We start from the raw sequence: 14,614 nt of genomic DNA, 5'->3' as shown, positions 1-14,614 counted from the left end.
CCATTTAGAATACGGTGTCCAGTTTTAGGCCCCAAATCTCAGGAAGGACATACTGGCACTGGAACATGACCAGCAGAGATTCACACTGATGATCCCTGGAATGGTAGGCCTAACATACGATGAACAGCTAAGAATCCTAGGATTGTATGCATTAGAGTTTAGAAGGTTGAGGGGAGATCTAATAGAAACTTAGAAGATAACGCATGGCTGAGAAAGGGTGGACGCTGGGAAATTGTTTCAGCCAGGCAGGGATTCTAGGACTTGAGGGCATAGCCTTAGAATTAGAGGGGGTAAATTCAGAACGGAAATGAGGAGACATTTCTTCAGCCAGAGAGTGGTGGGCCTATGGAATTCACTGCCACAGAGCACAGCGGAGGCCAGGACGTTAAATGTCTTCAAGGCAGAGATTGATAAATTCTTAATCTCACAAGGAATTAAGGGATACGGTGGGAGTGCGGTTAAGTGGCATTGAAATGCCCATCAGCCATGATTGAAAGGTGGAGTGGACTCGATGGGCCGAATGGCCTTACTTCCATTCCTATTTATTATGGTCTTACGAATGGCCAGTTTGTTTGGGTGTATGCGAGCACAACGGGGGTACAGCGCATGCGAGATGGCCATGTGATGCATCTGAGCAAGTTAGACCACAGGGAAAAATCTAAGTGCAACATTAGTTTGATGAAGGTAGCTATGTGCAAAGAGCAAGAGTTGTCCTTTTAAGTGCAGCTTCCAGAATCCAGGGCAACAGAACCAAGGAAAGGAGGGTGACCACCCAAAATATGAGCAAACCATCACTGAGTAGCTTTTGAAGGCACTAAGACGCCAGTTCATCAAAAGTGAAGACTCAATCTCAATACTTAATAAGACTTCATGACCTGTGTCATCAACATCTGGAGGGATATGGAGAAATATTTGCTAATTCCCACATGTGATTAATATATTTGATGTGCCTTAAAAAAGGTGTTCGATCCCAGTTTGTTACCCATGTTTGCCTCATGTTAATTCTTGATGTTAGAATATCTATATAAAAATATATACATAGCACATTACACAAGAGCAGAAGTTGCTGTAAAAGCTCAGCAGGTCCAACAGCAGCTGTGAAGAGAGATCAAAGTTAACATTTCGGGTCTGATCCATCCTCAGAACAAAGAATGAAAATGCTAACTTTGATTTCTCTTCACAGATGCTGCCAGACCAGCTGAGCTTTTCCAGCAATTTCTGTTTTTGTTTCTGATTTACAGCTTCCGCAGTTCTCTCAGTTTTTACATATCACATTATATTGCTGTTCCAACTTTATTATACAAAGTTTAATATTTGTTCTAAAAGGTGGAATTTTGTGGTTTCATTCTTTAAATATGTAGCCGGATCTCACACTTTAATTACCTTTAAAGAATAGTAACTAACCAGATTGTAATAGAAATATGATGGTCCAGTCCAGGAGCATAATATATACATTGGGAACATCAGTCATGTGAAAACAACTACTGTAATCTAATCGTAAAATTGGCATCCTCTATCCTTTCCCATTCAAAAATAGATACATACAAATGGACCATTCTGACAATCAAATCTTACTGAATGGCAGAGATTGAAAATTCAGGGTTTCAACGGCCATATTCAGACAACAAGTTGTACCTTTTGTATGCAGAGACATATGTAGTACACCATGTCAGGGCTGTATGCCTCACCCTCTGGATTTCGTGCTTCTTTTAGCATAAGACACAGCCCATAATTCAGTTCTGCTACAGCTGATGACAGGAGATCTTCCTGGAAGCGCAACGGCTGACGTCCTCGGAGGGGAAGAAAATGGCATTATTAGCCAGCACATTTGTGACTACAGAAGTCAGTGAGTCAGAGTGCTGAAATCACTTGACACACAACTGAGATAGATGTGCAGGGTACACTGGTAATGGTTCTTCTTTACAGAAATTAAACAGAACAAATACATGAATTCGTTTTACATCTCACCAAATGCTGGTTCTTCTAAAGGTGGAATCTATACCATCCAAAAGGGAGAAAAAGTCAGGTCAACATTTTGGCAGGAAGGTTTGTTTTCCCCAAAACAGTGGCCACAAAAAAAAAAGGACCAAATGGTCTTCACTCACATACTAACGTTTTCTCTTTGCAAACACTGTCAGCAGGACTTTTTTTTTCTCGATTTCAATTAATTCTAATCAAAGTCGCGAGCAAAGATTGAAGAAGCAGTGTGCACGCAAGATTTCTTATACAGTCTGGGTTTATAGCAATTTTTAAAAATGTAAAACATTGCAAGGAAGCTGTAACTGCTTTCAACTTTATAGTTCAGGACTGTGCCCCATGTAAACCACAAGGCAAAACAATATACCAATTATCTAAAGATTAAATAGTGGAAAATAAAAAGGTAAGCCAGAGTTCTATGAAGGAGAGAGCAGTTAGCTGTTTTCATCAGGAAAAACAAGAACAAAATTAACCTAAGAATGCACAACCATAGACTTCCAGCGAGCTTGGCAGGAAGATATCGGTCTGTGTCTTCCATATACATTCAATATCAACACAACTGAGACACTACTATTCTGAATTTCCCAATTGATTTGTCCTTTTAAAGGAAACAATTCAACACTGAACTCTTCAATAACCACAGCTAGAGCTTTGGAAATACATAAAATTAAACACCCACGGTTGGAAACAAATTTTTATATTTCTCTACTTTTGAGAAATGTCATCAAGATAGTCTGCTCATATAAAATCCCTTCATGTGTTAACAAAATAATCATCTATGTTAGCGCAGTGAGCAAATCCAAAAGCGCATCTTGAGGCCAACAGCCATGTAACAAGTCAGAATGTATAGCACACACAGGAATGCTGAGTCTTTTGAAGCACTTTTAGCCATGCTGCTACCCCATAGGGATTGTGGGTAGGGAGTTTGTTCTCTCGTCATCTTACAGAGCTCTAAGCAACCAGTTGAGAAAGGCAGGAAGATATTTGGTGGCAGGTCTAAACCATAACAGGCTCAAGTGGACAGGGATTGAAACTTTGACCAGAGTTTGAAGTTTTCCCTTTAGACTTAACTCCAGAATTCCAAAGTCTCACTCCCCAACCTGAAACACTGTTGCACTTCACCGCTCGACAACATTCTTTGGTGTTATTTCAGGTGTGATGCTACTTACTACCAATGGGAGCGGGCCTGTTTTCAGACTCCTTCTCAAACTCCGCATTCTTGGTCTCTGCCCAACTTTTCCAGACGCCAAGGCCTTCCTCCGGTTTCAAGGTATTTGGGAGAAGTACCTCTGGAGGTGGCGGAGGTGGAGATTCCACCTCAGCCACCTGCACTGACTGGGGCTAGGGACAAAAAAAAAATGCTTTCAGGAAGAATCCAAAACCACAGTAAATTATGAAACATTCATTTCACTTGAACAATAATGATAGAAAATTGGAAGAGATTAATCAAATGTTTGCTACATATTTCAAGCTGCTTTAATTTCTAAGCACTGAATACATCAGGCCCTAGGAAGCATTTATTTATTTGAGTTTCACTCTTTTTTTCCAACTTTGCTCCATTAGAATTTTGGATTTTAAAGTAGAACTCTTTTCTTGGATATAGATCTTGAATATATAAACTGCTCTTGTAGAGTGAAGACACCTGGTGTTTAGCAGCTAGCTTACTAACAAACTTAAAAATGATATATTTTGCACTCAGTTAAAATTGGAAGGCACTATGGCTTTGCAAGGGACAGCCACTAAAATGGATAGTTGGAGATATTAAAAATTACTTGGCAAAGCACTAGTGCATGAAACAAGCAGGAAAGGAGTTGCACAGAAGAACTGTTTCTGAATAAAAGGAGATTGGTTTGTCAATAAGTTCCAATTCCTGGCAAGACAGAGCTGGTAATTGTTTTTTCAACATATTAATAATCTGCACCTTTGTGCACAGGGCATAATTTCAAACTGTGAATGAAACTAAACTTGGAAGCATTGTAAACTGTGAAGAGGACAGCATAAAATTTCAAAAGGACAGATGTTCTGGACGAATGGGCGAATATATACCAGATGAAGTGAAATGTAGGGTGATACACTTACCAATGAAGCATATAATGAGTTAGTTCAAATCAAAAAGGGTAAACTCTAAAGAGGGTGTCGGAGCAGAGGAACCTGGGTGTGTATTGGCATAGGTTATTGAAGACAGTAGGACAGATTGAGAGGACAGTTAATAAAACAATAGTATACGAGGCTTTATTAACGAGGCACAAGAAACAAGAGCAAGGTGGTGATGTTGAACTGGTAAAAAGACACTAGTTTAGCCTGTGCTGGAGTGCTGTATAGAATTACAGGCACCACACTGAATGAAGGATGTGAAAATATTGGAAAGAGTGACGACGATTACGAGAATGGTTACAGGAGTGAGACACTCTGGTACTGTTTTCCTCGGAAAGGAGACTGGATATTCAAAATCAGGAGAGGTCTGGACAGAATAAATATGGATAAACTTTCCAACCCGTAAAAACGATCAAAAGTGCAAGAACACAAATTTAAATTAACTATTAAAAGGGACAAGAAGAAAAACATTAAGTGCTTAGGGTCTGGAGTGTACTGCCTGATGGTACAGCGGAGACATTCAAAAGGGAAATAGATAGTTATTTCCCTCACGTTTACAGAGCCATGCTGACCTGTTATCACCATGATTTTGCAAGTTTTTTTCCACTCAAGGGAATGTTTGAAATCCTATAGTAGTATGTTATTACTTTTCAAAATTAGAAAAGCCACAAAATACGAATCTCATACTTTCATTATATACAGGTACAAACACAATGACAAGATGTAATCTAAGGCACAGTAAAAGGCCCTTTAGCCCATTGAGTCTACACCAGTCAAAGACAAGCGCCTAACTATTCTAATCCCAATTTCCAGCACTTGGTCCACAGCCTTGTAAGATGATGATATAGTGGAAACGTCGCTAGACTTACAATGTAGAGTTTAAGGAAAATGCTCTATTAAATTAACAAATCTAGAAAAGCGATTGTGAAGCCATCATTACTTGTTATAAAAATGCACTAATTATTCACTAATGCCCTTTCGGGAAGGAAACCTATCATCCTTGCTTTCTTTCGTCTATATGTAACTTAAGACTCACAACAATGTTTTAAAAAATAAATGCTGGCAATCAGAAGCAAAAACAGAAATAGCTGGAAAAACTCAGCAGGTCTGACAGCATCTATGGAGAGGCTGGGTGGGAGGTGAATGTTCTGAAGAAGTGTCACTGGAACCGAAGAGTTAACTCTAGTTTCTCTCCACATATGCTGCCTGACCTGTTGAGACATTTTTCAGCAATTTCTGATTTTGTTTAACGCAAAGGGCACATTGGTCTCCACAGTGAGAGGCTTTGAGGACAGGAACAGGGGATGCCTTGCTGTAGGGAAGGCCCTAAGGTCTTGGTGAGACCACACCTGGAATTTGTGCTCTTATCTTCAGGCTGTGGAGGAAATGCATTCAGACTGATTCCTTGAAGGGCAAGACTGACACAGAGAGACTGAATCATTTAGGACTATATTCATGGGTGTTTAGAAGAATGAGAAAGGAATGTCATAGTAATCTATAATATTCCAAAGCTCTAGTCAGAGTAAATACAGGAAGCATGCTCCTGACGACCAGGGAATCCAGAACTAGGGGTCACAATTTAGGATTGAAATGAAGAGAAATTTCTTCACCCAGGGAGTAGTGAGCCTGTCACAGAAAGTGATTGATGACAAACTGCTGAATGCTTTCAAGAAGGTGTTATGTATAGATCCCATGGCTAAGGAGATCCAAGGTTATGGTGAGAAAGCAGGAACAAAGTACGGAGTTGGATGATCAGCTATGATCACATTGAATAGTGGGGCAGGCCCAAATGGTGGAATTCTCAAATTTTCTGTTCCAAAATAAATTGTTGGCAGGGGAATTGGACTCAGGGTAGGGACCACACCAATCTTCTCCTTGCCCAACATCCATAGGTACAGACTTTCAAGTGAAAGTCACTCACTAGAAACCATAGGAAAAGAAATCCATTTTATTTCCTGCATATTCTTTAATCAGAAGACATTTAACATTCACTCCTGCTCGAGTCAGTTCGGTATTGTCTATGGTGGAACTGATGACTATCCTGAGCAAACAAATGATGCACTGTTGGTAGATCACAGCTGCTGTGCTTTTTCAAAATGTAAAAGCAAACTGCCCATCTCTCTTACCTGTAATTGTTGTTGTTGTTGTTGTGGCTGATGTTGCTGCTGGGGATCCCACAGCTGCATTGACTGTGCCTGTGTCTGGTATGGACCTCCCACTGCTTGTACTGCCACTGGAATATGAATGTTGCCATTCATGAACTGTGCTGGAAAGATGGTATTGGCCAATGTATGAACCACCTCTTCATGAGAGTTCTTCATCACAGATCCAGAGGTCACCAATTTATCTTTATCATCCTCCAATTTCACAGCTGTTACAGCTGTAGGTGAACTGCCAACTTGCACTACGTTATAGGCCTCCTGAGGGATGGTCACATGTGTGGCAGTTTGCTGCTGAATATCAGTACAAGGTTGTGTAGAATAAACTGGTATAGCCCATGTTTCCCCACTAGGGCTGGTAATTGTACCAGCTGCTGTTGTGTAGAGGTGACCGCTGTCCACTGTCAAAAGGTCAGGTCTTAGAGACACATACCCTTGTTGCTGCCCCTGTGGAATAGCTAGCACTGTGGCTACAGGCTGCCCAGTAATAGTGTACGAAACAGTGATTGGCATGTCCACCTTGCGCTTTTTGACTGGCTGGAGTACGTTTGATGTACTGGACCGTCGTTCCCCTTCACGGGGGGATCCTTGTTGTTGAGTGGGAGAAAGCGAGCTCACTGTTTGAATCTGAATTTGTTGAGTTTGGCCAGAGACGAGCTGAGCTTGAATATGCTGGTGCTGAATGTGTTCATCAGAGATTTCTGAGGTTTGCATTTGCTGGGAAGGCTGAATGTGCTGCACAGAGATCTGAGTGGCCTGAAGCTGCTGAGCTGTGGTAGGACTATGCATGGCCTGAATTTGTGAAGACTGCTGCTGTTGGGCAGTGACCGGTTGTGACTGTACCTGTACCTGAATCTGATCAGATGATGGATGGAGCTGGGGAGACAGCTGTTGTGTGGTGACGTGCTGGGGTGATTGCTGCACCTGAACCTGAACCTGGAAACAAAACAAGACAAGCACATTCATTTGGCAAAAGGGTTCAAAATTCTATCCTTTAAAACATCCTAGCCATTTAAAAACATGAACTGAGATCAAGAGTAGCAAGTTTAATATATAGTGAAATTTTACCTAAAATGGATTCTACAATGAACTTGAACAACCGTGAAAGCTTTTGCTGAATAATTAGTGATTTTTAGGTTAACTTCCCTCACTTTATTTAAAAAGATATATGCCTTTTCTACTTAAAGATGTTTAATGCATTGTGTAAAAAAAAATTACAGGAAAGTAAAACAATACAATTCCAACCAATCTAATGCACAGCCTCAGAATTAACTAGACAAGAGGTATATCTATAAACACTCAATGCCAACTGCTTTGACTGTCCAAGAAGCCAGTCTGTAAGGCACAATGAAAGCTACAAAAAAAAATGACAATTGCTTTCTTTCACTCTCTTTTACCAAACGATCAGTGACGCCTAGGAGGCTATGCTAAACATTGGCAACCTGTAAATGGGGAACATTGTAGCCAAATCTAATGCTGAAACCCACCTAAAGTGAGTTTCCTCTATACACGAAAATGTTGGGCAGGAAAAGGAGTGACCCATTAAGCTGAGTGATTGTGGACCACTGTGACTCAACACTTCCTATTCCTCTGGTCATATAGCAAGATTTTTAAAAACCCATGACCAATAACTGGAAACAATATCTGGAAAAATTCTCTCCCACCCAAAGGATTTAAACTTGTTTATGAGATCAGACAGACCAACTGTTATTCCTAAACCCACTAAACTCCCATGTTGCAATTTTTGCCTCAGTAACTTCTTGTGGCAGGGAATGGGAATGCATGACAGTTCAACTATTCCTATTTTATCTGAAAATACATGCTGCTCCACACACAATCAAGACATGTTGCTGAGGCTCTTCATTATTTCATAAATTGAGTTGACCAAATCTGTACTAAAGAAAAATTGAAAGAGTTCTAACGGCTTATTGAATGGCATGCAGCAGCTTACTCCTGCTCCTAATTCATTCATTTGTCTCTCCTTGGTTAAGATCTCTTAGAAAGTTTAACAAAAAAACTGAATTTTAACATCAAAATACTTGATGTCTTTTAGCACTTCTAATATTTGTTCTGTGCATTTGTGTACTGTTAGATAACAGAAGCCATTGAGGTTATTCCTTTGGCCATTTGCTATATGAAATTATATATGGAAGGCTACCAGATTCTGTGCCATTGGACAGCTTTCCATCTGCTCCATCAACAGATATAGGTTAGAATTTTTATAAGTCTTGTCTTTATTGATTACCACTGGTATGTCTTAGTTGATGTATGGGAAGATGATACAAAAGGTACAATTCTGATTCTTTGAGTGCAGTGAATTCTTATAACTTTTGAACATTCCAGTTGTTATTTCCACTCCCCAATCACTAGCTGGTGTGTATACTATCTGTAGGATGCAGTAATTTGCGAGGGCTACTTTTGTAACGTATCGGAGTCCTGTAACCGCCATCATTTATAAGGGTAGCAGACACATGGGAATCTCCTCTCCAGGTCATACATCATTCTGACTTGGATATATGTTGCTAGGACTGTTGAGTAAATTTTGTCGTTGTGTAGAATGCCAGATTTTTGCACATGTGGAATCTTGCGGTTTGTTTTGAATGGGTACGGCACCTGGGACCTTTTCTCTAAATGTTACTCACTTGGCTTAATCTGAGAGCACAATGAAAAAAGATACAGCTTTGGAATAGTTCATATGTGTGTTCAGGCACAGTTTATTGATCTTTGCAATATTTAAAATTCTTAAAGTAGTGTGTTTTTTTTTCAGGAAAGTTGCCTTAAATAGCACACATTTTGGAGTTACTTTGGCATAGCAGCCATTGTGAACTCCAAGTGTCTTAACTTCTGAATTTGTAGTTGAAGTTAGCTACAGATTTAACAGCAGACTTTAAATATTCTAACAATTTCAGAGAAATCATTATGACCCTGAAGTTTGGGATTTTCAAAGATAAGTAAAGCAAATTTTCCTTCTCCCTTTTTTGTACACACAGTTCCTTTCCTAAAGGATGTGACTTATTCAGGGATACAGTTCATGTATGTATCCCTGTACAGTGAATATCAGTAAGCTATGTAACTTATTAGAAAGTTAGATAGGGAGGACAGTGTGAGCCTTTTTCCTCAGATGGTGATGGCTCGCATGAGGGAACATTGCTTTAAATCAAGGGGTGATCAATATAGGACAGATGTCAGAGGTAGTTTCTTTACTCAGTAGTAGGGGCGTGGAACAGCCTCCCTGCAACAGTAGTAGACTCGCTAACTTTAAGGACATTTAAATGGTCATTGGATAGACAAATGGATGAAAATAGAATAGTGTAGGTTAGATGGGCTTCAGATTGGTTTCACAGGTGGGCACAACATCGAGGGCCAAAGGGGCCTGTACTGCGATGGAATGTTCTATGTTCTAATTGCTTCAACTTGAGACATTCCAATGTTCAGATGTGAACTTAAGGCCCTTCCCCCAACTCACTATGTGGAGTGATCAAAACACAATGCCTGTCTCCAGATGAGTTCTAATTAGTAGCCTGTTGAATGACAGTGACGACCTTTGTTTTACACTGAAAGGTCTGATTAATACAAACCAATATCATGAACATTATTTGCAGCTTTTAGCACAAGTGCCAAACTATCAGATGATTTGCACTCAATATTTCAACCTGTTCTTCTCAAATTGTTTCTGTATTGTTTCCCACACACATCCTGCGTTGTTCTTACCAACATTCTTCTCATTCTAAACATTTAGGTTTAATACCATCTGCCAAAGTGTGGCAGATTTGCCCAATTTATCTAAACTTATCAAATGGCATTTCTCTGCAAACTTAATCATTAATAATGGTCGGGCAGGCAGTAAGAATATAAAGTCCCTTTGATGCTGGTTCAAAATCTAAGAACTGCTTAGCATGGCAGTGTGCATGTCCCAAAACTATACAACTGTAGCAGTTCAAAGCAGAGGCTCACCATCACTTTCTCCAGGGCAATAATCGTTGCCCTTACCAGGGGCTTCCATACCCATGAATGAATTGTCAATGGGTCTTAAACCAATCCCTGCAAGATGGTAACACGCACGAGAATAAGAATACGAATAAAGAATAAAGAATAAAGAATAAAGAATAAAGAATAAAGAATAAAGAATAAAGAATAAGAATAATAAGAATAATAAGAATAATAAGAATAATAAGGGATGTTAGCATCACGTGCTATGCAGTATTTATTGCCCATCACTAACTGCCCGGAGAAGGTGGTGGTGAACTACATACAACACCCACAGCAGTCCGTATGGTGTGGCTACACCCAACCAACTCTTAGGAAGGGAGCTCCAAGACTTTGACCCAGCACCACTGAAGAAACAGTGATAGATGTCAGGATAGTGTGGGGAACTTTCAAGCGTGGTGACGCTCCTTGCACAGGCTGGTCCTGTTCTTCTGAGTGGTAGAGGGTACAGACTTGGGAGATGCTATCAAAAGGAACCTTGGAGTTCCTACAGTGCAACGTGAATCTGGTACACATAGCTGCTACTATGCACCAATGGTAGAGGAAGTGAGTGGAAGGAAGTGGAAGTGGTGTTAGTCAATTGGGATGCTTTGACCTGGATGGTATTGAGTTTCTGGAGTATTGTTAAAACTACACATCCAGGCAAATGGAGAGCATGCCATCACACTCCTGACTAGACTGATACAAGTGGTGCATAGACTTGGGGGAAATCAGGGAATAGTCACAAAATTTCCAGCTGTTGTTATGCTGGTGGATTAGATCCAGCAGTTGGATATCTGAAACAGTTAACATTTTACAAAAAAGTACAGGTCTATGAAAAAAAACTGTCCCAAAAAATCTGAACTAAAAATTGAAAGCAGTCAATTACTTGAAATCATTTTCCTCCAGAAACATTTCATTCTCACTTGTCTCAGCTAAACAAGTAAGGCGTCAAAGCTTGTCTCCTTTTCTATTCTGAAATACTTCAGAACTTAAAAACACATTAATATAGCTTTCAAAAATGCAGTTAGGTGAATAATTAATCACTGTGTAAAGAGCATTTTCTAAACCTTAACTAAACAGACGATTAGCCTTTGTTAAATTATAAAAAAAATACACAATTACTCCTATAATAAGGAGCCATATTTCGACTCCAGAGAGGTTGTAGCATTTCACTGAAAACGAACATTGGCAAAATGGGAAGTTTAGTCAGTTAGTGGTTCTGCTCTCAATGAAATATGTCAACTTGTCTCAGAGGACCCAAGTTGAAAGATTGCAAATTCCACACACATTGTATGAGTAACTAAAAATCCAACAACTATTGGCATGTAGCGCAGGAAAGAATGATTATCCAAAGTCACCTAACATGTTGAGAAGCATGGACATAAGAAATTGTCAAGTGGATAAAAGATTTTGCGGCACTACTTATCCTGACCAATACGCCTTGCTCAACATCACCAGTAAATGCAGATCATTTGGTTATTTGTGTACTTGTTGCCTACTGAGGGTTTGCTCAGAATAAATTACTGACAAGAGCTATTCACAGGGTATAGAATACAGACATATTGCACACAAAAGATATGAAAGGAGGAAAAGTTTGGGTTTCTATCAGGCCCAAAGTTGTTTTGCAAACACTTCAGTGAGGCTTACAATGACTGCTTGCGTGATTTGATCATAACCAATGATTTCCTAAACATTTTTAGAAGGTTCATGTTGGGCGAGGAAATGGTCAGCTGATGGAAGCCACAGTTTTATAAATACGATAATAGGTAACATGTCAAAAAAAAATTACTGAAATGTATTCCAGTTAGTGGCCGTGATGTCAGGCCGCCAGAATTGAACCCACTATTTCACAACTAATTTTGCAACTAAATCTACCCAACCAGTTCCTCATGCAAGCTTTGATTCCTTTCCATGCCTTTACTTTCTCCTATGCCACCATAACCCAGTAGAGACGTTCAAAGTCAGCAAATAACTTTTTCTGTTTGATATGGGAAAATGGCTCAGAGTATAAGGACAGACTCCTTGCTTTCAAACAATACCATGGTCAGAGAGATTTACTGAGTTTAGTGGCCAAAGTACAAAGGGATCTGGGAGTGCTAGTTGAGGATTCTCTAAAGGTAAACATGCAGGTTGAGTCCGTGATTAAGAAAGCGAATGCAATGTTGTCATTTATCTCAAGAGGGTTGGAATATAAATGCACTGTTGTGCTACTGAGACTTTATAAAGCTCTGGTTAGGCCCCATTTGGAGTACTGTGTCCAGCTTTGGTCCCCACACTTCAGGAAGGACATACTGGCACTGGAGCATGTCCAGCGGAGATTCACACGGATGAGCCCTGGAATGGTAGGTCTAACATACGAGGAACGGCTGAGGATCCTGGGTTTGTATTCATTGGAGTTTAGAAGGTTAAGGGGAGATCTAATAGAAACTTACAAGATAATACATGGCTTGGAAAGGGTGGACGCTAGGAAATTGTTTCCGTTAGGCGAGGAGACTAGGACCCGTGGACACAGCCTTAGAATTAGAGGGGGTAAATTCAGAACAGAAATGCAGAGACATTTCTTCAGCCAGAGAGTGGTGGGTCTGTGGAGTTCATGGCCGCAGAGTGCAGTGGAGGCCGGGACGCTAAATGTCTTCAAGGCAGAGATTGTTAAATTCTTGATGTCACAAGGAATTAAGGGCGACAGGGAGAATGCAGGTAAGTGGAGTTGAAATCCCCATCAGCCATGATTGAATGGCAGAGTGGACTCGATGGGCCGAATGGCCTTACTTCCGCTCCTATGTCTTATGGTCTTAATTGCATTACCAAACTGCTTCTGTTTAACTGAGTTTACAGTGTGGGTACACTTACGGTGCAGTCATCCACTGAAGCAATTCAGTAACCTAAATGGATCATGTTTGAAATAGAATGGTCAAAAGAACCAATGTTCAAATTGAGAAATTGGCCAGGGATTCTCTACTGCTAGCTATAATCAATCTAATGTAAATGGTCCCACTCCTCAGGTACTGTGCTTTGCCATGTTCAAGACTGCTTTCAATCCCTTTTCAATAACCTACCCCAGCCACTTCAAGTTTTCTCCCAAAAGGCCTAGCCTCTGTTGACCAGTGAAGTACACCTTGGCTTGGTTCTATTTTTGTCTGTTCGATCATCGGCAAATCTCCAGAAAGAGTTTTGGCTCCCATTTTTTAAGACTTATTTCTGAAGTGCCCCTCAACCCCAACCAGATCTATACTTGTGAATACCCACTTTATTTATCTGCTGTCACTTGGTGGCATCTGCAAACACTTGAAAAATTCCCATGTGCACATTTACCACACAACAGACAGACAAGGAAACATGAGCCTGACCTGCAGCCGCAGTTTTAAAGCTAGTTATTTTTAACAATTTTTAAATTCAATTTCCCACTATAACAACCAAATATATAGTATAAAAATCTTAGTATATTGCACTCATACCTGGATTTGCTGTGCCTGTTGCTGGATCTGATGCTCCTGCTGTTGTACAGTTGATGTTACAGGACATGCAAGCTCAAGCAGGGAGCCAGCCACCTCGGTGCTGTCTGTGTAGATACAGTTGCCACCCTGCTGGTACACAGTCATGGTGGCCTGCTGGAATTCCTGTAGTGCCTCTGGTCCTTTGGCAGCTAGTGATTCCAGGAATTCTTTCATTCGATGTTGGGGTATAGTACGTGCTTTCAATCGAATATATTCCTCAAATGACATAGTGTTATCCAACGAGTTATTCATGGTTACAGTTTCCCTGGATTCCTAGATAAAGGTTTAGAAAAACAAAAACATATTTAATTTTTAAAGAATGATTTCAACTTGAAGTTGTCCTAAACCACAACTATGGAAGAGAGCAAGGTGTTTCCAGTACTGACAAATCAGCACAGCAGTATCAGTCAGTCAGTATTGATGGGCACAAATTTGAACCTTATTAACAAGAATTTTCCCTCAAAATCCACCACAAAACCTAAACTTCTCAATTAAAATGGATTAAGTATTTTAAAAAGTTAACATTTTGATTAGAACTGGTCTATTCGGTATCATAGATACAATCAGATGCCATGGTTTGAGTCAGAGTCAGATGTATAGCATGGAAACAGACCCTTCTGTCCAACTCATCCATGCAATTTCCACTGGAGTCAGCTGTGGGGCTACCAAGTTTGCAATGTTCACCTCAGCAGAGGCTTAATGTGCAAACAGGCTATTGGATTAATTAAACACTCTGATATTATTACCCAGAAGTATTTTTAAAAATTCTTTGAAGGAATGTCCAACATTTTTTTTATATAGATATTTTTATTAGAAATTTAACATTTTTACAAGTTTACAAAAATAAACAAAACTCTCAGATATAAACATTGATATACAATTAGCCCAAATATACAATAGCCAAAATTTGACAAAAAAAAA

At 39.9% G+C, this 14,614-nt stretch overlaps 1 protein-coding gene across 3 annotated transcripts in view; it reads right to left on the bottom strand.

Moving 5' to 3' along the window:
- LOC122559112 (transcriptional regulator QRICH1-like) overlaps positions 1 to 14,614 on the bottom strand; it is a 75,667-nt gene that overhangs the window by 33,288 nt on the left and 27,765 nt on the right. For all 3 annotated transcript variants that reach the window (XM_043708423.1, XM_043708420.1, XM_043708424.1), the window contains exons 2-5: positions 13,655 to 13,966; positions 6,198 to 7,166; positions 3,147 to 3,318; positions 1,636 to 1,790 (exon numbers count right to left, since the gene is read on the bottom strand). In XM_043708423.1, coding sequence (XP_043564358.1) covers positions 1,636 to 1,790; positions 3,147 to 3,318; positions 6,198 to 7,166; positions 13,655 to 13,945 — 1,587 coding nt within the window. In that variant the 5' untranslated portion in view covers positions 13,946 to 13,966. The remainder of the gene's footprint in view (positions 1 to 1,635; positions 1,791 to 3,146; positions 3,319 to 6,197; positions 7,167 to 13,654; positions 13,967 to 14,614) is intronic.

This window comes from Chiloscyllium plagiosum, chromosome 18 (assembly GCF_004010195.1).
Source record: "Chiloscyllium plagiosum isolate BGI_BamShark_2017 chromosome 18, ASM401019v2, whole genome shotgun sequence".
NCBI lineage: Eukaryota > Metazoa > Chordata > Chondrichthyes > Orectolobiformes > Hemiscylliidae > Chiloscyllium > Chiloscyllium plagiosum.
Note: the sequence above shows the minus strand (reverse complement) of the source record. Positions and strands in the feature narration are given on the sequence as shown.